Below are 25608 nucleotides of genomic sequence, written 5' to 3' on the forward strand. Positions count from 1 at the left end.
GTGCTGAAGGCATATAAAGCTCTCTAATGTAACTGGTCCTTACACATTTCAGCCTTGAAAAGGCAACATGTGTCATGGGCTTATTCTATAAACAATAAACCCATTTTTCTTTTGTAATCACTGTGTTTGGTGTCTTGAAATAAAAGTGAGTAATTGGCAGCAGAGTACTATCACAAAAGTTCCCCTATTAGGGACGTTAGGCTGAAAACATATGACTGCCCCAAAATCACAGCAGAATCTCCTGATTCTATTCTGAAACTCTGTAAACACAATACCACACTGGGTTTTCTGGAATTGCTGTTGTTGAACAGTAGCAAGCAGCCAGGCCTGGGTGAGCCTGGCTGCTTGCTGGGTGTGGGGATCCCATTCCCCTGGTGGGAGCGGAGGATCCCCTGCTTTCACCCTCTGCCCGCCCCCCCCTCACCTAGCTGGTGGTGGGGAAGGTGCAGCATTGGGTCTCCTGGGCACATTCTAGAGGGTGGCATGATAACATCATTCCCAGGAGTAACGTCACTGCGCCACCCAGAGAGCACTCCTATGCTTTGCCACCACGGGCTGGTTCTGGTCTGTTTGAGGCCAAACTCGGACCTGTGGAGAAGTGTGTGTGCGTCCCTGCATCTGCATCATGACATCAATTCCTGGAAGTGACATCATTGTGGGGGTTCACATAAAGGGGATCATGGGAAGGTCAGAAAGGTACCCCGCCTCATGCACCAGGTACCCTGCCTCCCGCTGGGATGATAGGGGGACCTGGTAACCCTAGTCAGATCCCTGCCACTCGCTCTGCCTCTTATTGAAAAAAACCAAGGCCTGCAGGCTGCTAAATACTGTTGTGGCTGCCAAGCAACAGCCATTGAAGTAAAGTCAGGAAAACAGCATGTGAGGAAAGATTTAGAAATCTCACCCAATTCATGTAATGGAGAAGCACAGATTAGTTTTTACTACTACACAAAACAAAGAGCTATGTACATATCCTCTGCTATCACAATCTATCTGACCCTTATACAGCATCAGGCCAACTGGCTACTTAACATAATCTACTCAAAGAGGTCTTCTGGCCCAACTGCCTCTAACACTACCACTTATTTGTTTACTTAGTTTGTACCTCCACCTTTCTCCCCAATGGGGGTACAAGGTGGCTTACAGAAGTGTCTTCTCTATTTTACCCCCACAATAACCATGTGAAGTAGTTGAGAGTTTGTCACTGGACCAAAGTCACCCAGTAAGCTTCCATGGCAGAGTGGGGAATCGAAACTGGGTTGTCCAGATCCTAGACGGGACACTAACCACTATAACACACTAAGGGCTGTGACTAATCTCAGCTTGACAGATGAAAGCCATTTTATGGATGAAGAGACTTATTTGGATCAATCTTACCATAGATTGAGGGATAAAGGTGTTAAGAGCAAAATACTCAGGTGGGGATTGGAAACCAATGTATGAACTACAGTGTGGTTTCTGGCCAGGTTTGGCTCCCCTTTTAGGCCCTTCTCTCGCACCTGCACTAAATGTCTCCCACAAGGTCCCCCCAGCCTGCCACCGATGCTAGTTAAATATTTCCCTCCATATACACACCAAGTCCATTAGTATATTACAATTCAGATGTTTAACTAGATTAAGGTTTGCTACTATAAGGTTAGGTTTGATGCAAAGGTACTAAAACTATCCCTAACTAATCCCATGGTCTCCACCCCCCTCCCCATCCCATGCTCTTAATTAAGTCAAGTAAAAATACAAAGTACATACAGTATCTCCCCTGTTGGAATCAACACATCAACGGCCACCTAACGAGAAAAAAAAGCTACGTTTAAATCATGCCAACTCCATTTATACAACAACCAAATTAAACACAATGAAGAGTGGTGGCTTATCTTGCACATTTCTTTTACTGTCAAAAGTCACAAGCAACAAAGATGCATCTTTAACTTCCAAGTTAAAAAGCAGCATGTCCAAAATGTAGATCAAAACAGTTTGCAGTAAAGAAAAAAAGTATAAAGTAAGACTCAAAACAGACTTGTTTGTAACCAGTTCATTCAAAAGGGAAATTAGGTCCGAGTTTGGAAGCAGCTATCTGTTAGATCCTTCAAAATCCAGAAGGGGTTTCTAGGCTAAAACATCCAGTCCCAACTGGCTTGCGATTAAAGTCTGAGTCCTGCTCCCTGCAGTCCTGGGAATCCAACAGTTCCCCAACACACACACACACACACACACACACACACACACACAAAGAGGGGGAGAAGGAGAAACGGGGGAAATTCCCAGAAAGCGACACATCCACGGAGCTCTGTACTCAGTTCTCGCTCGTGTGCACGAATTCCTCAGTTGCTTTTGAGACGGTGCTCAGATACTGCCAGCTCAAGGCAGCTAAGAGCATAACGCAGGACAAATAGATAGGGGAGTAATGGATCCGGGAGAGGGCACTGCTGGGTACACTCATGGATCGGATGGAGGCGATGATCTGTTGAGTTCTGCTGGAAGAAGGGTCAGTGCTTGGGATCTTCTGGTAGATCTAATAAGAAAAGAATTTATGGTTGGTAAAAAGACCTTGATCAGTCCAGAGACCCATGGCCACCTCTGCAAATATGGCACTTTGATGCTAGGATATGGTATTTATTTAGGGTTACAGATGGAATAAGCAGCCACTGCTATTTATCCTCCGATTTGCATTGCTGCCTGTTAAGAGATTCAAGAGGGCTATCAGAATTGCATTAATAAAAAGGGAACAGCTGTTGGCAGTGCTAGCATCAGTGCCTGTTGATGGGACCGATAACTGGCCCCATCCTCTGCCAGGAACAATTAAAAGTTAGTGAAGAACATCTTCAATCAACCAGCATTCCCCAAGGAAAAAGCAGGTCAAGGGGCTTTGGAACTCATGGCCTCATCTCATGCCCTCAGAGCCAAGCTACAAATGACGAATTACACTAGGACTGCACATGAAGGGAGTCCCAATGTCAGCCAGGAAGCTGAGTTTTAAAAGAAATTGGAAGGCTTTGTCAATTTCCTCTCTCTACAGAGGAGGGGAGATCCCTCCTCAGAGTGTTTGTTAATTTCTTCTTTGCCTGGGGAAGGCTCTGTCAGTTTCACCTCCCCTTTCTAACTGGTGAAATTAACAAACTCCCTGAGGAGTACTCCCTCTGCAGAGAGGGGAAATTGACAAAGCCCTCTGATTTCTTTTAAAACTCAGCTTCCCAGCTAAAATTGTCACTCCCTTCAGGTGTAGTCCTCACCATTTGTAGCTTGGCTCTCTGTCTTACAAATATGTGAATGCCTTTCTTTTTCCTGGAGAGTATGTTGCAGTTCTTGGAACATAGTGCACCCTGCTAGCTACTGTTTTTTCAGCCAGCAGGAGATTTCCCCCCGATTCTGCTGCTTGCAATGATTGTATTGCCTTGGAATTGTTTATTGCTGCATTTACTGATTTACTGAGGGCCAAGCTACACATGACGAATGACACTTGAACGGCAAGTGTATTTCTCCCTGTTCACTTGCCCTCCACTCAATCCACTTGCTGTTCAAGTGTCATTCGTCATGTGTAGCTTGGCCCTGAGCTGAATTGTTTTGATTTTAGTAAGGTATTTTATACTTTTCGGTGTTTTAATACTACTGTTAGCATCCCTGAGCACTTCTGGCAGCAGAACCTCCAGGACGAAATCCTAAATAAAGATTGCACTCTTGCTGCCCAACTTACCTCTTCCACATACTGGTACATGATGGCTTTGACAGCGTCTATGTTAGTGGCATCCATCATCAGGGTGACAGCTTGTCCCTTCCGGATCTTCACTGTGCCCCTGAAGACCTGCTTGTTGTTGTAGCAGGCAGCCAAAGTGGCGATGGCCATCACCTGCGGTGGAAGGAGGAAAGGCATCAACACAAGTGAGGGCAACAACAGAGGAGAGTCAAATCAGGGACATGAATATTCCAAGCAATAAGAAGCCCAAAACTGTGAGCCGAGGGAGAACAGAATTCCACATCCGCATTCATTTACGAAAGATTATTGTGCACCACATACTCCACTTTTAATAATAATAATATAACAACAATAGTAACATTCAATTTATATACTGCCCTTCAGGATGACTTAACACCCACTCAGAGTGCTTTACAAAGTATGTCATTATTATCCCCACAACAAAACAACCTGTGAGGTGGGTGGGGCTGAGAGAACTAGAAGCTGTGACTGACCCAAGGTCACCCAGCTGGCTTCAAGTGGAGGAGTGAGGAATCAAACCCAGTTCTCCAGATTAGAGTCCACGCTCTTAACCACTACACCAAACTGGGTCTCAGTTTGGAAATCATGGAAATGAAACAAAGCATCTGGGTGCACTAGCCCTAAACCTGATCCTAGCCAAAGAGGTGCTGAGGTTTCATTAGCACATACACATTTATAAAAACTCACTTAGAAACCTCAAGGATGGAAAAACAGGGCCCAGTTTCTATATTTGTGCAGTTCAACTCAGGGTAACATATTCAGCCCACACAGCCTAGCAAACTGGTACAGGGAAGACAAATGCAAGCAAAAAACAACAACTAGCAATTGCTCCTTAGATTGAAGCCCATTCCTATGGTTTCAGAATGGATAAGGGCCACAGTCTACTGAGGCCAACTTTGGGTGCTCTTCCTTGGTCATGCTTGAACAGGGCCAAAGGACAGAACCCATTAATTGTTTTAAATATATTAACCTGTATTTATTATTATCTCTCTTTCTTTGCCAAAAACTAGCTCCCAAAGAGGCTCTAGAGTATCAGAAGATAACAAGACAACATTTATGGCAATTCAATAGAAATGCTGCCCAAGAAGAAGATGCTCAGCTGGAGTTGGATTTCGGCACAGAGGCATTCCGGGCTGGCCCCCCTTGCCACACACCAATCCCATTCCATCAGTAACAGTTGGATGGTGGGAGGAGGTTCTTTCTCGGAACGGGATCCAGACATGATGGAAGGTGTCTGGCCATTTTCTACCCTCCCTCCAATGTTTCTGTAGTAGGAATTGGAATAATGTTTTACACTGGATGCTCTTAAGCCCAGCAAAACAACAGCCCACCAGACCATCCAACCTACCTGCGGAATAGCACAGAAATTGAATACACTTTGGTTTTTCAGCTGGGATAAGTAGATCAAGACATCGGGAACGTGATGGAGCGTGTTGGTGATGAGTTCGTTCATGCACTGGACGGCCTTGTCGATGTTCTCTGGCTTGGCCAGATCAGACAGCTTATTCACATACTTGCTCCAAACCTGGGAACACCAGAAGGTAAGCATTGTTTTGAGGGCTGTTACATAGTTCTATGCCAAACCTCACCCCTGCAACTTATTCACCATCTCTCTACAAAATGACAAAAATAACAATTGACAAAAAAGTTAAACAGGCTTTTGAAAATCTGCTGCCAATCCAGCTATGTTATCTTGGACTGGAAAAAGAGTATTGTTGCTCATAATGTTTGGCAAGCAGAGCAAGGCCCAAAAGGTGTATACTGGAGCAGGAATCAAGATGTCCACAAAGACTCCCTGTTACTGTGCAGAAAACAAAGGCGAGGCTGGTCAGGAAGGCTGATGTTCTAGAGATACTGGATCCACTTTTCTGGGATAGAGCACAACTGTCTTTTGCAGAGCAGGCTGGACGCTCAGGGGTGCTCATGGACCCAGCCTTGCTGTTCAAAAAGCAGGCCAGACTGGTATAGTGGCTAGGAGCGCCATTTAGCACCTGTATCTGGTTTGCCAGTTCTCTCATTTAAGACGCAACTAATCTGGCCATGCTGATTCATGCCTTTGAAATCTTACGGCTGACTACTGGGACACACTCTTGACTGGGTTGCCCTTGAAGACAACCCAGAAACTGCAGCTGGTCCATAAGGCAGCTGCCCAATTGTTGGTCACGATCTAGAGGACGGGAACACATCATGCTCATTTTGAGACAGCTACCCTGGCTTCTAATTCAACTCCAGATGCTGGATATGACCTTTCAAAGCCCTTCATGGTCGGGGACCCACATATCTGCAAGGCTGTCTCCTCCCATATGCCAGTCATTAGGCTGCCACCTGCTGGCTGGACCTCATTCGCTGTGGCCGGCTGGGTATCAACCAGTACCTGGGCCTTTTCCATCATGGCTCCCACAGTATGAAATGGGCTCCCTGAAGAGGTGAGAGAAGGCCTCTCGTCAGAGATCTTTTGGGGCACTGCAAGGCTTGCTTGTTGGCCAGGGTTTCCGAGGGGGTATGGACAGCAGGGATCTTTTAATGGGAGAGGGAGGGTTCTTTGATTTTAATCTGCAATGTTTTGATTATTATTAGTAAGCCGCCTTCAGCCAAAAGGAAAGATTCTGTATATGTATTTGAATACATGAATAATAAATATAAATAAAGAAGTCAAAAATCTCTCTGCCTCTCTATTTTTAAGTTTCCTAGGCTATAAGGTAGGGTTTCTGTTTAATTGGGAGAATCTCAAAATTTGTTAATTTAAAAAAAAATCCCACTTCTCAAAAAAAAAATGCAGCCTGAGGGCTGGGCATGCTCATTGCATTCAGAATACCCACGGTGTAAATGCTCCAAAGACTTCTACAGTAACTTGAACTTGTTGAAATTTTTACCACCCCCCAAAATGTTTTTTCTTTAATAGAACCAGCAGCATTTAACATCAACCGCTTCTCAAAATAACCAGCCTCTACCGCTCACCACTACTCCTTTTACCTCACTGGACCAAAATTCTCTGCCTTCAACTTGGTCCTCCAGGTAATCTCGAATCATGTTGGTTTTCTGCAGGAAGAAGGCCACGGAGATGGCGAACTCCATGTCGCGTCCAGCGATGGGCTCCTCCAGCTCAGATGCAGAGAAGAGCCGTGAGAGGCCAATCCCAATCGGGCGAGCAACATAATGGCAATACTATGGATGGTCCAAAAAGTTTCAGTCTGAATCGTTTTAAAATCCCCTTTATCACAAAAAGCATTTGGGTGAGACTTGCCATCTCCCTCCCATAAATATTGTCATGAAGGCTAAAGAAACGATGCGTGCAGGCAGAGGTTCATATGCTAACCAGCCCTACAGTTGTGGGCATCAATGACTTCCACTGAAAAACAACGGGGTGGAAACTCTTGTATTTGATCTGCAGGGGCTATTTCATACATGACTTCACTCTGTTGATCCATCCTATGCTTTTACAAACAAGCACCTTGCTCTTTTTTTTTCTTTCATAGGCTTGAAAGGTACCTCCAGGGTCATCTAGTCAAACCCCCAACACAATGCTGTAAATTCACAACTACCTCCTCCCCATCCACACCCAGTGCTCCCTGCTCCCTGCCCGGAAGACAGCAAAACACTACTAGGATCCCCAGACAAACTGGAATGGGGAATATTGCTTCCTGACCCAAAAGTTGTGATTGGCATTACCCTGAGCATGTAAGAAGGGACCACGAGAACTAAGCAATGATGTAATCCTTCCTGCCCTCCCTCTCATGATCTGCCTAGGTTCACAGAATCAGCATTGCTGTCAGATGGCCATCTAGCCTCTGCTTAAAAACCTCCAAAGAAGGAGAGCCCACCACCTCCTGAGGAAGCCTGTTCCACTGAGGGTCCGCTCTAACTGTCAGGAAGTTCTTCCTAATGCTTCACTGGAAAACTTTTGATTTAATTTCAACCTGTTGGTTCTGGTCCAACCTTCTGGGGCAATGGAAAACAACTCTGTGTCATACTCTATATGACAGTCCTTCAAATACTTGAAGATGGTTATTATATTTTGGTTGTCTCCTCTTCAGGCTAAACATACCAAGCCCCTTCAACCTTTCCCTAGGACTTGGTCTTCAGACCTCTCACTCCTCACCATATTCGTTGCCCTCCTCTGGACATGTTCCAGCTTGTCTATATCCTTCTGAAATTGTGATGCCCAAACTGAACACAGTACTCTAGGTGAGGTCTAACAAGAGCAGAGTGGAGCAATACCATCACTTCGTGTGATCTGGACACTATACTTCATTTGCCTTTTTAACCACCACATCACACTGCTGACTCATGTTCAGTGTATGGTCTACTTAGTGTATGGTCTACTAAGATCCCTAGATCCTTTTCAGACATACTACTGCCAAGACAAGTCTTCCTCCTCCTATAATTATGCATTTGATTTTTCCTGCCTAAATGCAGAACTTTACATTTATCTCTGTTGAAATTCATTTTATTTGTTTTAGCCCAGTTCTCCAGCCTGTCAAGATCATCCTGTATCCTGAATCTGTCTTCGACTGTATTTGCTACCCCTCCCAATTTAATATCATTTGCAATAGGGGTGTGCACCCCCAAAAGATTTGGTTTTCCTGCTTCAGGTTTATCCAAAGCTGGGAAATAATTTGGGAAACCCCCAATTGGGTTTGAGTATTTAAACTGCTTCAGGATTATTAGGGAAGATTTGGCCATTGTTTCCAATGGAAAACGCCACTCCCAGCTGTCTGGGGGTCTGGGGGGTGCATTTTCTTCCCTAATAATCCCAGTGCTTCTGTCAGTCTATGGAAAACAGGATACATTGAAGCTGACTCACCCCCTGCAGCAAGAAATCCAAGCTCTCTTGAGTCAAGGTTTTTTATTGAGAAATCATAACTAAAACGTATATATGTCCATAGGTTACACAGAAGCAATTAAAAGCATCTGGCTGTACACAGAACTCTTGCTGAGAATGACGTATGGAATGTTTGCTACAAAGTTCCAGTCCCTCCCTGTGAACCCCCCCACCCACTCCCAGTGCCCAACCAGCTGGGCATAGTCAGTGGGAGAATAGGAAGGAACCGTCTCAAGGCCTCTGTGGCGAGCCATCCGAGATAAGTGTGCTGTCTTCCCAGGAGCTGGATGGCTTGTGTGAAAAACTACACACACACACAGGGTGATTGCAAATGAAGGGAAGATGGAGGGACTGTGGGCAACAGACCTGACAGCTTCTGCTGCTAGTGGGGCTTTCTAGGTGGCTGGGGTAGCATTTTGCAAGCAAAATACACCAAATCTGCAGGGGACCCTCTCCTAACCCTCCTCTCATGACCACCCAAGTTTCAGAAAGATTGGAATTCATGGGGGTCATGTTACGGCCCCTCAAAGAAGGTGCCCATATCACTCTCAATCCAGTCTACTCCAGGAGCAGTCATCAGGTCCCGTCAATTCCAGGTCCATTTTGCTTGCAAAATGCCACCCCCAGCCACCTAGAAAGCCCCCCTAGGTTTCCCCATAGGGAACAATGGAAACTGGTTTGAGAATATTTTTTTTCTCTTTCGGGGGAGGGGGAATTCTTCTTAATGTGATTCTCTGGTGTGAAGTTGTTCCCCTTGCATCAGTTTGGTTATATGGGGGGCGGGCTTCAGTTTACTTCTAGTTGCAAGAGTGTCCTTTGCTTCATATGGTTTTGTGTATTTTAAATTACATTTTTCTTAGAGTGATTATCTGATGGTCCTCATAGGGAAGAATGGAGTTTGGCGGTAGATAGGGGCACTTTCATTGGGGGGTGGGCCCTGCAAAACACTGTTTCCATTCGGCGTTCCTTAGGATTACTAAGGAACATACTACTCGAAGCTTAAAGAAGCGATCAGTAAGCTTTGCTTCGGCATTCCAGAATCGCTTCAGCAATACTGGGGCTGAGTCAGGAATGCCAAAAATCACAGATCTGTAACCCAAAGCGCATATTCCTAATGTGCAAATTAAAAAAACATTTTCTCTATTCCTTTATCCAAATCATTTACACAAATGTTGAACAGAACAGGTCCCTGAGGCACTCCGCTTGTCACTCTTCTCTAAGAGATGAGACCCATGCTGGCTCTTAGTGATCACAGCCATCATTTATAAATGCACCAGGACTGACTGATGATTTGTTCTAAAACTTTTCCAGGTGAAGACGTCAAGCAGACGTCAATCAAGCTTCACCCAGAAGAGATACTCCGAAGGCCCAACTACCATCAAAATATATCTGAAGAAGGAAAGCAGATCAGCCTGTCCAGCTCCAAACTTGAGAAAAGATCCTCCAGATATCTATCCATCAGCATTAAATTTCTGTGTGGACCACTGCCCTAGAAGGCTGCTAGTGGCCAGGAGCAAGCATAATCAAACTCTAGCACCTCTGCCAGAGCCTTGGGAGTGACTTGGCAATGGTAATCAATGTCAGCACACAAAGTATCCTTTCCGGTACTGATGCCAGTTTTCAGGAGGAGACAATGTGTGAGCTAATACCCATAATTTATTTATGCGTGCATGCATGCATCACTGGCTTCAAACATCTCAGCCAAACTGAGGGTCCCCTGCAGATTTGGTGCATTTTGCTTGCAAAGAAGGTGCCCATATCACTCTCAATCCAGTCTACTCCGGGAGCAGTCATCAGGTCCCGTCAATTCCAGGTCCATTTTGCTTGCAAAATGCCACCCCCAGCCACCTAGAAAGCCCCCCTAGGTTTCCCCATAGGGAACAATGGAAACTGGTTTGAGAGTAATTTTTTTCTCTTTCGGGGGAGGGGGAATTCTTCTTAGTGTGATTCTCTGGTGGGAAGTTGTTCCCCTTGCATCAGTTTGGTTATATGGGGGGTGGGTGGGCTTCAGTTTACTTCTAGTTGCAAGATGTCCTTTGCTTCATATGGTTTTGTGTATTTAAATTACATTTTTCTTAGGGTGATTATCTGATGTGAAGGTTGGTCCTCATAGGGAACAATGGAGATTGGCGGTGGACAGGAGTACTTTCTTTGGGGGGCGGGTCCTGCAAAGCACTGTTTCCATTCGGCGTTCCTTGGGATTACTAAGCAATCCTAGTGATATATGTATAGAGGGGTCTGAATTAACCCGTTTCACCTCCTTGAGCTTCGGCTTTTTCTTCACGGTTTGAGTAGGTTTCTTGCTTTGGGTCGAATTGTCTTAGTAATCACAGCCATCATTTATAAAATCAAAAAGAGTCCAGTAGCACCTTTAAGAGTAACCAACTTTATTGTAGCATAAGCTTTCGAGAATCACAGTTCTCTTCGTCAGATGCAGAGAAGAGAACTGTGATTCTTGAAAGCTTATGCTACAATAAAGTTGGTTAGTCTTAAAGGTGCTACTGGACTCTTTTTGATTTTGCTACTACATACTAACACGGCTAACTCCTCTGCATCATTTATAAATGCACCAGGACTGACTGATGATTTGTTCTAAAACTTTTCCAGGTGTAGACGTCAAGCAGACAGGTCAATCAAGCTTCATCCAGAAGAGATACTCCAAAAGCCCAACTACCATCAAAATATATCTGGAGAAGAAAAGCAGATCAGCCCGTCCAGCTCCAAACTTGAGAAAAGATCATTCAGATATCTATCCATTAGCATTAAATTTCTGTGTGGACCACTGCCCTAGAAGGCTGATAGAGGCCAGGAGCAGGGCCGGCGCGCCCATTGAGGCCAGGTAGGTGGTGGCCTCAGGCGCGGGGTGCCAGAGGGAGTGCTGGAGGAGGTGTGGGGGCGGGTGCATGCACCACAAAAGCAGCAGCCTCCTATGCCTCCCACCCGCTGATGCCGCCAGCATAAGTCACTGGCCGGGCGCAGCCACCACGGGCAGGCATCTGCGGCAGCGCAGGCAACCGAGTGGGAGAGCTCGGAGGCCGCCCGCCGCAGTTATTGGGCCGGCGGCAGTGCACGCACTCCGTGATGATGTCACGCTTGTGCGCGCACGGGGAGGGCACCCAGCCAGCCAGCCGCAAGTGCCACAAATCCTTGCACCGCCCCTGGTCAGGAGCAAGCATAATCAAACTCTAGCACCTCTGCCAGAGCCTTGGGAGTGACTTGGCAATGGTAATCAATGTCAACACACAAAGTATCCTTTCCGGTACTGATGCCAGTTTTCAGGAGGAGACAATGTGTGAGCTAATACCCATAATTTATTTGTGTGCGCATGCATGCATCACTGGCTTCAAACATCTCAGCCAAACTTATCTCTCAAAGGCAAGCAATGCTGGCAAGGAGTAGGCAGAGGTGAACTTTAGGCCATTGTAAAGATCTGGGGCTGGCAGATGCATCTTATGGGGCATAGGAGCCTCGGCAGATGCCAGGCCTGACCCTGGTACCTCCAACTGCAGCCCATAGAAAGTATATTGCACCTTTTTACTTTTACAGGTCAAAGTAAATATAGCCCGATTGTACTGATTATCATTGCCATATGAAAATAAAATTTTACTCACTCCGTGTCAAATTTGTGTCATGTGCTGGCATAGCCAACTTCCTTTGATCATCACTGGCCCCTTTTATGTAAGTTGTGCACTACAGGACTTCAACACTCCAACGAGCCTGCAAATTTCCTGGGGCAATCTCCAGCCTCTCTGGACTCACCCCAGTTCACTCACCGTATTCCAATTCTTCTTGGAATCCTCTTTCTTTTCCAGAAACTCAGCCATCCCAAGGCCCACGTTGCGGCACATGTCGACAATCACATCCTGATAGACCTTGGCCAAGTTCTGGAACTCCAAGGAGATCTAAACCAGAAATTGAAAACATAAGAGAAAGATGCAGTAAATAGGAAGGTAACCATTTAAGGGAACTGATCCCAGTGGCTCCCTCAACTACCCAAACCAAACTGATTAAAGCCAAGAAATCATGAAACATTACAGGTAACATTCTTGCACCGCTGCAGTTTATAAATACATAGAAATGTAGAGTTTGGAAGGGACGCCCAGGGGCCATCTAGTACAACCCGCTGCACAGGAATATACATATACATACAGGAAGCCAAACATTTCCAAACACTTGTAACATAATCCTGCAGTAATTTCAGGAACAAAAAACATGCAAATCCACACATGCTGCTAGGCTATGGGGCAATGCCAAGCAGTCGCTCTTGCCCTGTTCCTGTGCTTTTCAGAAATGGAGGCTGTTGCTTTTGAAAAGGACACTCTATCCAAGTTTTTCCTTTCCAGGAGGACTAATCAGAATAGCAGAATAAGGTACATTGCCACCTTCGAAAGGACCCAGGGGGATGTAGCACTAAGAGTGTTCCCTCAACATCACCATAAGCACACCCAAGTGCCAATAAAAAGGCTAGCCAGGCATTCTTGGTGGCTACCCCTTGCCTTAGAGCCTGAACGCATTCCAGAAGCATTGCCAATCGTCTTCCCTTTCTCAGAACCAGTGTGATGTGGTGGTTAGAACATCAAAAGAGGATCTGGAAGAGGAAGATTCGAAGGCCCACTCTGCTTGGAAGCTCACTGGGTAACCTTGGCCCAGTCACTCTCTCGCAGCCTAGTCTACCTCAAAGGATTTAATAAGCATAAATATGGCAGAAGGAGACATGGCTTGCTTTAAGTCCACACTGGGGAGGAAAGCAGGCTACATAAATAAAGCAGAGTTTTGTCAGCCATCCACAGTGATAAAAGTCAGCCGCTAAGGAGTATCTACAAGTAAGTGGTACCAACCCATCTTCTGCCTCCCGCCCTCTGAAAGAGACAGTACTGGTAACAAATTTATTTTTGTCCCTGACTGGCCATCTACTATCTGACTACATCCAGATGTTATCTAACGTTCCCAAAACCAAGAATGCTCTTGCTGCCTGGGTGGCAATCTGGTGGTGGTGGTAAGTACCATCAAAACATAGCTGACTTAAGGTGACTAACAGAGGTAGTTTGCCATTGCCTCCCTCTGCAACCCTGGTCTTGGTTACAGGTGGTGGTGGAGAGTGCCCTCAAGTCATAGCTGATTTATAGCGACCTCTGGTGGGGTTGTCATGGCAAGAAACTAACAGAGATGGATTGCCATTGCCTCCCTCTGCAACCCTGGTCTTCGTTGGAGGTCTTCCATTCAATTACTAACAAAGGCTGACCCTGCTTAGCCTCCGAGATCTGATGAGATCGGGTTTACCTGGGTTGTCCAGGCCAGGGCAGGTGGCAATCGGCCTCCTTTAAAAATTTAATTCATGAGTCATTTGTTTAGTAAAAGAAATCAGTGACAAACTATGCAGCATAGAAGTTTCTTGTAGGCATGCATCTCCAAAGAAGGACACAAGCAATCCTCAGGGACACAGATCACTGCCTCAGGCCACCCATACAATTTTAAAAAGGGAATTTATGTCACAATTAATTTACTTTCATAATTAGCCGAAGTATCAAACATGCGGATAATTAAAGTTTCTTTCTGTTCTTCCAATCAGGCTAATGCTTGAAAAATACTCAACCATTATTTAAACCATATCTGTCTACTCAAATGCCCAACCCAAATAACGGGATTGAATGCAAAGTCAATCAATCAAGTTACCGTCTACGGCCAGCCAAGTGCAAACTCGAAACCAGTGGGAACACAATGGACAAGAAACCCACAGTATAAATACAGAACAACCTTAGATGACATTCTCTGAATATGTGTTAAGGATGTTCCACTGGTTTAAGAGCCAAAAAATGAGACACCTGGACAGGCCATTTGCTCACCGTTGGGAAGTCCTCTAGCACCTGTCTGTGCTGCTCCTTGCTCTCCATGAATTTCCAGTCCGGCTGATACAGGTAGGAGTGGAAGTTCTGTAACATGGGGATCTTGGTTTCCAGATTGATGGTCATGTCATCCTCGACCGTGTCCACAGCTCGGAGAACCAAGTAGAAGATGCACATGGCATCGCTGTGAGGAATGAAAAAGGAGGCCTTAATACTCGAACACCTATGTAAAGAGAAGACTATTTGGGCTGGGCCTTTTGAAGACTGCCACATTTTTTAACTAAACCATCTGAACAATCTGTTCATTAGCATACTGACTGTGCTACACTGGCGTTCACTCATGATGGTGTTAGTTTCAAAGGCCTAAATAGCACAGTCTGGGATACCTCAAGGAATTCCTTCTCCTGTGGCAGAGATGATGAAGGGAGGCCCTGCTTAGATGTCTTCACCTATAACTCTTTCACTTTCTTCCTCGGAGGAGCTCAGAACAGCATACACAGGCCCACCCTTCCCCCATTCTGCCTTCACAGCCCTGTGAGGTAAGCTGTACTGGCCCAAGGTCACCCACTGAGCTTCATAGCCAGGTAGGGACTTGAATACAGGTCTCTCTGGTCCTAGTCCAATACTTTTACCATACTGGTTCTCGTAGGTCCAACTGTGAAGACCAGCAAGCATGAGCCTTCCGGGGGGGGAGGGGGGAGACACCGCTTTTGTTTTGGAATTCCCTCCCAAGGGAGTGGATTTGATCATCATCTTTGGTTTTCATCCCTTCCCCTCTTTTAGCGTTCTATGCAAAAAGGGTTTTAAAAATTGTTTTTAAATGTTGCTACGTATCCTGAAAGCTCTGATATGCCATACGGGAAAGCATAAATACACTACAGACAGGGTACCAGCTGATTAAGGGAGAAAAAAAACACAGGCCTCGTCGCTTCCTATACCATTAATGCAGCTTTCTCTGCAGAAATCAGTACATGAAGCTCTTTGCAGCAGGGAGCAAACATCATGTCAGGCCCTCACTGCAACTTGCTATTCAAAATATTGTCGAAGGCTTTCACGGCCGGAGAACGATGGCTGTTGTGGATTTTCCGGGCTGTATAGACGTGGTCTTGGCATTGCAGTTCCTGACGTTTCGCCAGCAGCTGTGGCTGGCATCTTCAGAGGTATAGCACCAAAAGACAGAGATCTCTCAGTGTCACCACATAGAGATCTCTGTCTTTTGGTGCTACACCTCTGAAAATGCCAGCCACAGCTGCTGGCGAAACGTCAGGAACTACAATGCCAAGACCATGGCTAAATAGCCTGGAAAATCCACAACAACCGTTGCTATTCAAAGTTCAGATAGAGGACTGCTGAAAACGTTTGCAATTCTGGGAACACTGTGGCCTTTGGAATTCAGTTACAACAGCAGATCTCACACACACACCTTTTTCCCCTTCTGTTTTTCAGTCTGTATCTACCATCACATTTTTGAGAAAAGCGGGGTATAGGCCAAGTTTATAAAGAGAATGAACAATTACTGAACTAAATGGATATATGAGTTGATTCAGTGTAAGATGCTTTATCAATGTGAAAGAACATATGCAAAGGTTCCACACAAAAACAGTTGTGTGGATCCCAGACTGAAAAGCCACGGTGTATAGTGTCAGACTGTGGCTTGCTAAAAGTTGCAACTCAGCCTGCCTCTTGCAATAAGACAAAAGTCCTTTGGTTTCAAAAGGCTTGACTGGAGATAAACAACCATTAGCGTACACATTCCAAGATACACGGATCTTAGCTGAACTTGAAAATTGTTACGAATGCCAGGCAAAAGCTGAGGTACAGAATAGCAGTTCCCTGCAGGCCCCATCCTCCCCCTCAGTTCTCAAAACAATTGGCCTGAGGGTGAGAAAGTGAAAGTTTCTCAAGGGTGTCGGAAAGGCAGACATATGTAGACATAATATTCCTCTTCTCTCTGTAAGCTTTCATGGGAAGGCTTGCCACCTGCAAAAGAAACACTTAATATATTGACAGGATTAAAATGGAGTCTCTTTGACTTAAACACAATCAGAACCTGACATATAGTAGTGGTTAGAGTATCAGACACAAATTCAAGCATCAGACGGACAACATAGTGATATGGGAAAGTCAGCACAGATTGTTCCCAACAGGTCCTGGCAGACCAACCTCATCTCCTTCTATGACGGAGTCACAGGCTTACCAGATTGCGGACATGGTGTTAATGTAGCATCTCTGGATTTCAGTAAAGCTTTTGACAAGGTTCCTCATGCTGTTCTGATGGGTAAACTGGAGGACTGTGGACTGGACTCTAAGGTGGACTGGACTCTAGGATGGTTAGATGGATAGGGAACTGGCTGAATAACAGCACCCAAAGAATAGTTGTCAATGGCATCACATCTGATTGGAGGGTGGTGTCCAGTGGAGTGCTACAGGGCTTGGTTCTGGGCTCAGTGCTTTAAAATATTTTATAAATGATCTGGACAAGGATGTGAAGGGATTCCTCACTAAATTTGAAGGTGGCACCAAACTGGGAGCAGAAGATAGGGATCAAATTCAATGAGACTTGAACACACTGCATGGGTAGATCTGATAAGATACAATTTGGCATGGATAAATGCTGGATTGTGCACCTGGGTAACAAAACCGCAAAGCATGCATACTGGATGAGGGATACACTTTTGGGCAGCAGTGTGCATGAACATGATATCGGGAAACAAGTGGATGAGAAGCTATGTGCAGTGTAATGCAGGAGCAAAAAAGGCGAACACAATCTTTGGATGTATTAACAAAGGCATAACTTTCAAATCACAGGCTGTCATTGTCCTACTATATACCACATTAGTCAGGCCACACATGGAGTGTTGCGCGAATTTCTGGAGACCTCGTTTTTAAAAGAATGTGGACAAATAGAATGAGGTACAGAAGAGAGCAACCTGGATGATCTGGCGCCTGAAGATCGAGCCCTACAAGGAAAGAGTAAAGGACCTGGGAATGTTCAGTTTGGAGAAGAGGAGAACAAGCCCTATGAGGAAAGACTGAGGGGGAGGAGACTGAGAGGAGACAGGATCACTCTCTTTAAGTATTTAAAAGGCTGTCCCTTAAAAGAGGGAAGGAAGCTGTTCCTGTTGGCACGAGAGGACAGGACTCAGAACAAGGGTTTAAATGACAGGAGGGAAGGTACCGGGGCTGCACATTATGAAACACTTCTTTACGCTAAGAGTAATTCAGAAGTGGGATCGGCTGCCTAGGGATGTGGTGGCTTCCCCCCGCATCGGCAATCTTCAAAGAGTGACTTGAGGAATACTTGTTGGGGATGTGTTAGGCTGTTCCTGCATTGGGCAATGGGTTAGACTAGATGACCTGTAAGTCCCCTTACAACTCTATAGTTCTATTATTCTAAATCTCTCCTTAGCTGTAACAGTTCATGGAAGGACCACGGCCCAGTCACTTTCATTGTCTTGCCTACCTCATAAGGTTATTGCAGGAATAAAATTCAGGGGAGACAGAGCCATATACGCAGAGTATTGATAACGTGAGTAATAATAACGTATCTTCCAAAAATTATAATCCCCGGTATGGAGACGGGGAGTCACTGAGTCCCTAGAAGCTTGGGGAACCACAACTAACCGGAGCAACAGAAGTAACCGAAACCCGCCCCCTGGTTCATTGACTCTTTCCTCTCGGTACCAAACTTATTTTTTTTTAAAGCCGCTAACCCCTATCCCCCCCCCCCCCCGCCGCGCCCCGACTCACCGCAACTCTCCGTCGAGCGCTCGGACGACGGCAGCGACACTGCGGCCGGTCTGGTTCAAATGCTTGTAGCAGGTGCGGAGGCTGGCGCTGAGCGACTCCTGCAGGAAGAGCACAGGCGGCGAGAGGGGCTGAAGCGTGGCAGGCGTTAGGGACGCCACTCGCTCCAAGCCCCGCAGCCAACAAACCAGCAGCCCCTCCCTGCGCCTCCCGGGAAAGGGGAAGAGGACGCCCCCAGCGGAGCCCTTTAACCCCCTGCGCTCCGAGCTCTTCGGGGAAGACCCACGCCCAGGATTCGAGGACAATTACACCTTAGAGGCAGCTACAGCTCACACCCTGGAAATCGAGCTGATTATTTTATTACTATTAAATAGTATTAGTATTAAATAGTAATAAAAATTGGCTACAGGGATGACCATGGTCTGTTGTTTTTTTAAAAATTAGGAACTTAGAACTATAATAAATGCTTTCTATACCCATTGCTTCAATTCTGCTTGCCGCTAGATGGCCATATGACAGCAATGCTGATTCTGTGAACCTGGGCAGACTGTAAGGGGGAGGGCAGAAGGGGTTGCATCAGTGCTTGGTTCTCGTCGTGGCCCTTCTTACATGCCCAGGGTAATGCCGATCGACATCTTGGGTTCAGGTAGTGATTTTCCACAGGCCATTTTGGCTAGGGATCCGGGAGGTGTTTTGCCATCTTCTGGGCATGGAGCAGGGGGCACTGGGGCAGTTGGGGGAGGTAGTTGTGAATTTTCTGCATTGTGCAGGGGGTTGGACTAGATGTCCCTACAGATCCCTTCCAACTCCATGATTCTATGATTCTATAAATTAGAGCCACCCATGGAGAGGATCAAGGTACAATCTTATGCATGCTTATTTGGGAACAAGTTTCACCAATGGTTGTTGTGGGTTTTCCGGGCTGTATTGCCGTGGTCTTGGCATTGTAGTTCCTGACGTTTCGCCAGCAGCTGTGGCTGGCATCTTCAGAGGAGTAGCACCAAAAGATAGAGATCTCTCAGTGTCACAGTGTGGAAAAGATGTCACAGTGTAGCAAAAGCACCACAAAGTCCATGGAGCTGTTCCTGGCCATGTCAGGTTCTAATTGTGTTTAAGCCAAAGAGACTCCATTTTAACTTTGTCAGTATGTTAAGTGTGCTTCTTGCAGGTGGGGAGACTGCTGCTGGGAGCCTGGAGGAGGGAGAGAGACTGTTATCGTCTGCATGCCTTCATCTTCCTGCCCTTCCTTGAGAAGCTTTCCTTTTCTCACCCTCAGGCCGTTTGTTTTGAGAACTAAGGGGGAGGTTGGGGCCTGAGGGAAACTGCATACTCGGTACCTATTCTTTTGCTTGGCATTCGTAACAACGCTACAGATCAGCTAAGATCAATGTATCTTGGAATGTGTACTCCATTTGTTGACAACCTTCAGTAAAGCCTTTTGAAATCAATGGACTTTTGTCTTATTGCAAGAGGTTGGCTAAGTTGCAACTTTTGGTAAGCCACAGCCTGACAGGTCTCATTTGTTAACAAACAAATGGAAACTTAAGTACCTAAGATCAGTCCAAAACAATTGGTTTGGATTTAGAAATTATAGAGGAGGAAGAATGAGGTAGAAGCCAACAGGAAAGAAAGGGCTAAAATACAAAAATGATGGGAGTGTAGCAAAAGCACCACAAAGTCCATGGAGCTGTTCCTGGCCATACAGCAATGAACTGACTTGATAATGACACTATATGTTCAAGTGTGACAAAAATGATTTTCTGCCGTTAATATACCACTGCAGCTCATGGTTTGGAGAAAGAGCATGTGCTTTCAAAGCAGGAGACTAACAGAGGTGGTTTGCCACAGCCTGCCTCTGCATAGCAACCCTGATCTTCCTTGGAGGTCTCCAACCAAGGCTGACCCTGCTTAACTTCTGAGATCTGATGAGATCAAGCTTGCCTGACCTATCTAGGTCAGGGCAGATGGGTCAATGGTCTGACTCAGACTTTGCTCCGTCTTCCAAGAACTCCAGGGGCAACTTTCATAGTTCTGTTCCTGTCATATCCTCATAACCAGGTTAAGGAGAGATTATACAGCTAGGCAAGGTCAGTGATTTGCACAGCTGAGTGGAGATTTGAACCCAACTCTTAGTCTGCAGCTCTTAAGCTCTACTCCGTGGGGGCTTTCTGGTTCATGAGAATGCAAAAAGTGTCCCTTGGCGTTCTTTCATTTTTGTACCCCTGAACTAAGATCAATGATTGGACTTAAGAGCTCAAGGGGTTTTCATCCTTCCAGAGCTATGAAACTACCAATTGTGGACAGAGACTAGTTCCAGGATACCATTTACAAAGGGGAGATCGCAACCACCCACCAGTTCTTTAAAAAACCATCCACTTTGGGCTGGACTCTCAGTTTCAGCAGCAAAAAACGAATAAATGCCTACATCACAGAATTGTTCGATATATTTGGGACCAAACTTTATACTATACTGAAGTTTCCAAAATAATCTTTAGCTCAGGTTTCCTAGGGTCCTTTTCTACTACCAACCTCCAATCCCTTTGCTCCTTGTTTTTTTCCCCTTAAATGAAGAATGCAATCTTAAACACACTTACTAGGGAATAACTTCCTATTTCAATGGGAGTTACTCAGATAACAAAATCAAAAAGAGTCCAGTAGCACCTTTAAGACTAACCAATTTTACTGCACCATAAGCTTTCGAGAATCACGTTCTCTTCGTCAGATGCATGATCTGACGAAGAGAACTTGATTCTCGAAAGCTTATGCTGCAATAAAATTGGTTAGTCTTAAAGGTGCTACTGGACTCTTTTTGATTTTGCTACTACAGACTAACACGGCTAACTCCTCTGGAACTCAGATAACAGGGTCATATTCTCCCAAGAACACTAAGTAGCCTTGACTAACCTCTCAGCTATGTGTACCTTGAATAAATTTGTCACAGGTACAAACCCTGTTTTCATAATCTTTGTTATTTGCTACTGTTGTTCAGATGTGTATTGGGTAACTAATTTTCATGAAGCAATCTTGAATTTATGCCTGGATATAGTTTAGTTTACATAAAATCATCCATCATCTAAAGGATAAGTGGCTGGAGGAGCACACTCATTCTGTTGCATATAGATGATGAAACCTCTCTCAGTACTGAACTCAAAGGAAACTGGTTCTGCCAACTGGCAGCTAAGACCAGTTAGGTAATGCCTGCAACATCACAAATCAATTTCTGCCCTTCCTTCTTTCCTGAGAAGTTTTTCGACTTTAAAAAATTGTCTAGATTTTTTAAAAATTCTCAGTCTATTTACCAACTCTTAAAGAGTTACATGCTAGGTTCTGTACATCATGAAAGATATTTAGGTGAAGAGAGAGAATGAGTGGCACATCTTGGGGTTCTTCTTTCCATATAAAGACACTCCGAAGCCTAGCTCTCAAAGACTTTTTAAAATGTGCTTCTATACAAAATGAAATTCCTTGCCCATAGAAAGCTAGCGCACACAGAATTACTTTCTGAATGTATGTATTTTATACAAAGCTTCTCATGTGGGTCTTGAGAAAGGCAAGCAGTTCATTTCTCTGAGCAGAAAGGAAGATGTCCCCCTGATGTGCCCTCTGACATTACACACCTACGGTCTGTTTGGAATTGAGTTTTGCATTCTTCAGAAACCAGAAAATCTTGCTGTATCCAGATGCAACAGTTGATGGAAGAAAGTAGACATTAAAATCCAGCGGCCCCGAGGATTCACAAGTTACCCACAATTTCTCTTTCAAACTGTTAGTACCTGAAAGGCACTCAGGTACGACCTAAGAATGTGAAAAGCCTTGCTGGATCAGAACAGTGGTCCGTCTAGTTCGGTATCCTGCGCCACAGTGGCCACCAGTGGCCCTGAGGCCAACAATAGAGCACAGAGGCCTACGTCTTCCCCACATGTTTCCTCTCCACACTAACATTCAGGGGGTTCTTGCCTCTGAATATGAAGCAAGCAGGTATAAAGCTGTGACACTTTTGAGGCTCCTTTACAGCGTTAGCAGAAATGGGCACAAACTGAAAGTATAAAACAAGAAGTCCTCAAAGTGTCTCTCTTCTTTTTACCATCCCCTGGATTGATTTTTCTACAGCAGTGGCCCAGCTGTCTGAAGCCACGTGCCATAGGAAGGGCCCCTCACTGGTCCCCTTCCACCAGCCTTGGATCATGGACCTTGAGAGAGGAACGTTATTATGCTTTTGGGGCAGAGGGAGGATTAGTTGTGACTGCTGATGCCCTGTTTATGGTTTTAAGGTCTGGCTGTGAGCTTTGGAGAGTTTATGCTCCCTTCATCAGATACACTGCGTGGAAAAAGGTCTTTATAATCTAGTGGAGGAAGGGGGATTGCAAATTAGAGTGTGAGGAAGCTAGCTATAATACACGTTGATTGTTTTAGGTGGGTAGTCATGTTGATCCAAAGTAGAACACCAGGACTGTAATCCAGTGGCACCTTCGATACCAACAAAACTTTCAGGGTGTAGCTTTCCAGAGTTCCCTTCTTCAGAATTCCTTTAACTAAAGAAGGGAACTTTGGCTCTCCAAAATTTACACTCTAAAAACCTTGTTGCTCTCTAAGGGGTCACTAGTCTGAAATCCTGTAATAATACATGTTGTTCTTAGCTTGATACAGCAGGCGTGCGAACAGCAGGAAATAAGCATCTGCAGTGCTAGAAAAATCCAATGTCCGTTTCATCCCTGGGAGGTCCATTGTTCCGAATCTGCAAATGAACTCATTTTCTGACAAAAAAGAAGGGAGGCATTCGGTGCGTGAGAGAATGAATTGCCACAAGAATCCGGTATCAATGAGTAAATGAATTGAGTTCCTCTTAGAGCACGTTACTGAGGAAGCAGATGCGAAATCTGACTATAGCTGGCTTCAGATCAGCGTGCGGATGGGCTTCTGCTCACATCTTGTGCAGGGAGACAGCATGTCGATGGACTTTTGTTTACATCTAATGTCGTGAGATACTGTGAACATGCCACCAGTGTGAGTCTACCAGCAGAGGGATCGAATGGAAAAAGAAATTTACATAGGAAACAAGGACATTTCTTTATTGAGTTTGAATTATTGGTGAATCCGGATATCTTTGCACCTTATTGTAAGATTGTTGTCTGTAATCTGTATTATTCTGTTTAAATTATTGTATTGCAAGAAATAGGAAAAGTTGAGCACATTGCACTTTGAAATATACTGAGAAATTATATATTGGCATTTTGTTTCCTGTGGGTTTTCCCTCCCTCCCTTCTTTTTTTTCTTCTTTTTTGTCAGTGGTTGTAACAGGAACGGCCATTCTTGTTTGGCAATGAACTCATTTTCAGCAATATCTAGTTGATCTTTAAGGTGCTTTTAGGGGCAAGCACGACCCTCCCGTGGGAGCTCCCCTCCCCCTGGGCTTAAAGGAGAGGCACCACTCACCTCGTCCACCTTGGGCATCACTGCCTTGTAGCCTCCCATCTTGAACTTCGTAAGTTTGTAGAGCTCCTTCGGATGGCCCAACCACGTCTTCAAGAGCTCCATTAGCAGCCGGTCTCACCTGGCGATGGGCTGGCTATCCAATGCGTGCGCTCTCCTGGGCAGACACACCTGGCGCTTCCCCTTCCCCGTCTCATTCCTCCACCGCCTTACATCGTGATTGCTTTCCGTGGGGACTCCACACCCTGGTATTCCCCCCCGCCTATCCCCGAGCTGCTCCACCCTATAGGCATCTCCCCTCCTTTCTTCCTTCTGTTTCTTTTCTTCGTCCTTCCATCGCGCACCTGGTTTGCCAGACTGTTAGGAAGCTGAGGAGCTACGCGGCGCTCGCACCTGGAAGACGGCAGCCAGTCAGGCCGCCTCAGGGCTGACGGTTCAGTCCCTTCTGATTGGCTCGTCATTGCAGCGAATAGACATAATAGGGAGTAAAGTAAAAATGGGGAGAAACTGCAGTATAGTATAAAGTTTGGCACCAAATATATCGAACAATTCTGTGATGTAGGCATTTATTCATTTTTTGCTGCTGAAACTGAGAGTCCAGCCCAAAGTGGATGGTTTTTTAAAGAACTGGTGGGTGGTTGTGATCTCCCCTTTGTAAATGGTATCCTGGAACTAGTCTCTGTCCAAAATTGGTAGTTTCATAGCTCTGGAAGGATGAAAACCCCTTGAGCTCTTAAGTCCAATCATTGATCTTAGTTCAGGGGTACAAAAATGAAAGAACGCCAAGGGACACTTTTTGCATTCTCATGAACCAGAAAGCCCCCACGGAGTAGAGCTTAAGAGCTGCAGACTAAGAGTTGGGTTCAAATCTCCACTCAGCTGTGCAAATCACTGACCTTGCCTAGCTGTATAATCTCTCCTTAACCTGGTTATGAGGATATGACAGGAACAGAACTATGAAAGTTGCCCCTGGAGTTCTTGGAAGACGGAGCAAAGTCTGAGTCAGACCATTGACCCATCTGCCCTGACCTAGATAGGTCAGGCAAGCTTGATCTCATCAGATCTCAGAAGTTAAGCAGGGTCAGCCTTGGTTGGAGACCTCCAAGGAAGATCAGGGTTGCTATGCAGAGGCAGGCTGTGGCAAACCACCTCTGTTAGTCTCCTGCTTTGAAAGCACATGCTCTTTCTCCAAACCATGAGCTGCAGTGGTATATTAACGGCAGAAAATCATTTTTGTCACACTTGAACATATAGTGTCATTATCAAGTCAGTTCATTGCTGTATGGCCAGGAACAGCTCCATGGACTTTGTGGTGCTTTTGCTACACTCCCATCATTTTTGTATTTTAGCCCTTTCTTTCCTGTTGGCTTCTACCTCATTCTTCCTCCTCTATAATTTCTAAATCCAAACCAATTGTTTTGGACTGATCTTAGGTACTTAAGTTTCCATTTGTTTGTTAACAAATGAGACCTGTCAGGCTGTGGCTTACCAAAAGTTGCAACTTAGCCAACCTCTTGCAATAAGACAAAAGTCCATTGATTTCAAAAGGCTTTACTGAAGGTTGTCAACAAATGGAGTACACATTCCAAGATACATTGATCTTAGCTGATCTGTAGCGTTGTTACGAATGCCAAGCAAAAGAATAGGTACAGAGTATGCAGTTTCCCTCAGGCCCCAACCTCCCCCTTAGTTCTCAAAACAAACGGCCTGAGGGTGAGAAAAGGAAAGCTTCTCAAGGAAGGGCAGGAAGATGAAGGCATGCAGACGATAACAGTCTCTCTCCCTCCTCCAGGCTCCCAGCAGCAGTCTCCCCACCTGCAAGAAGCACACTTAACATACTGACAAAGTTAAAATGGAGTCTCTTTGGCTTAAACACAATTAGAACCTGACATGGCCAGGAACCGCTCCATGGACTTTGTGGTGCTTTTGCTACACTGTGACATCTTTTCCACACTGTGACACTGAGAGATCTCTATCTTTTGGTGCTACTCCTCTGAAGATGCCAGCCACAGCTGCTGGCGAAACGTCAGGAACTACAATGCCAAGACCACGGCAAT

At 45.4% G+C, this 25608-nt stretch overlaps 1 protein-coding gene across 1 annotated transcript; it reads right to left on the minus strand.

Moving 5' to 3' along the window:
* Positions 1-2228: 2228 nt before the first annotated feature.
* Positions 2229-23727, minus strand: LOC129329622 (squalene synthase-like). The gene is made up of 8 exons (XM_054979119.1): positions 23555-23727; positions 18125-18222; positions 14375-14558; positions 12305-12433; positions 6683-6874; positions 5058-5234; positions 3689-3841; positions 2229-2509 (listed from the first exon to the last, which is right to left on the minus strand). Exons 1-8 carry the CDS (start codon positions 23654-23656, stop codon positions 2291-2293), a joined length of 1254 nt encoding a protein of 417 aa, XP_054835094.1. The 5' UTR covers positions 23657-23727; the 3' UTR covers positions 2229-2290.
* Positions 23728-25608: the final 1881 nt, after the last annotated feature.

The sequence above is a fragment of the Eublepharis macularius genome, chromosome 1 (genome assembly GCF_028583425.1).
Source record: "Eublepharis macularius isolate TG4126 chromosome 1, MPM_Emac_v1.0, whole genome shotgun sequence".
Lineage (NCBI taxonomy): Eukaryota > Metazoa > Chordata > Lepidosauria > Squamata > Eublepharidae > Eublepharis > Eublepharis macularius.

What these genes read in the sequence shown, in the direction of transcription:
- LOC129329622 (XM_054979119.1), bottom strand. Translation starts at nt 23,656, where the DNA reads ATGGAGCTCTTGAAGACGTGGTTGGGCCATCCGAAGGAGCTCTACAAA. An exon ending in CCAAGAAGAATTGGAATACG is followed by an intron (nt 6,875 to 12,304) that starts GTGAGTGAACTG and finishes GACCATCCATAG; the next exon opens with TATTGCCATTATGTTGCTCG. An exon ending in TGTACCAGTATGTGGAAGAG is followed by an intron (nt 2,510 to 3,688) that starts GTAAGTTGGGCA and finishes TTTTCTTATTAG; the next exon opens with ATCTACCAGAAGATCCCAAG.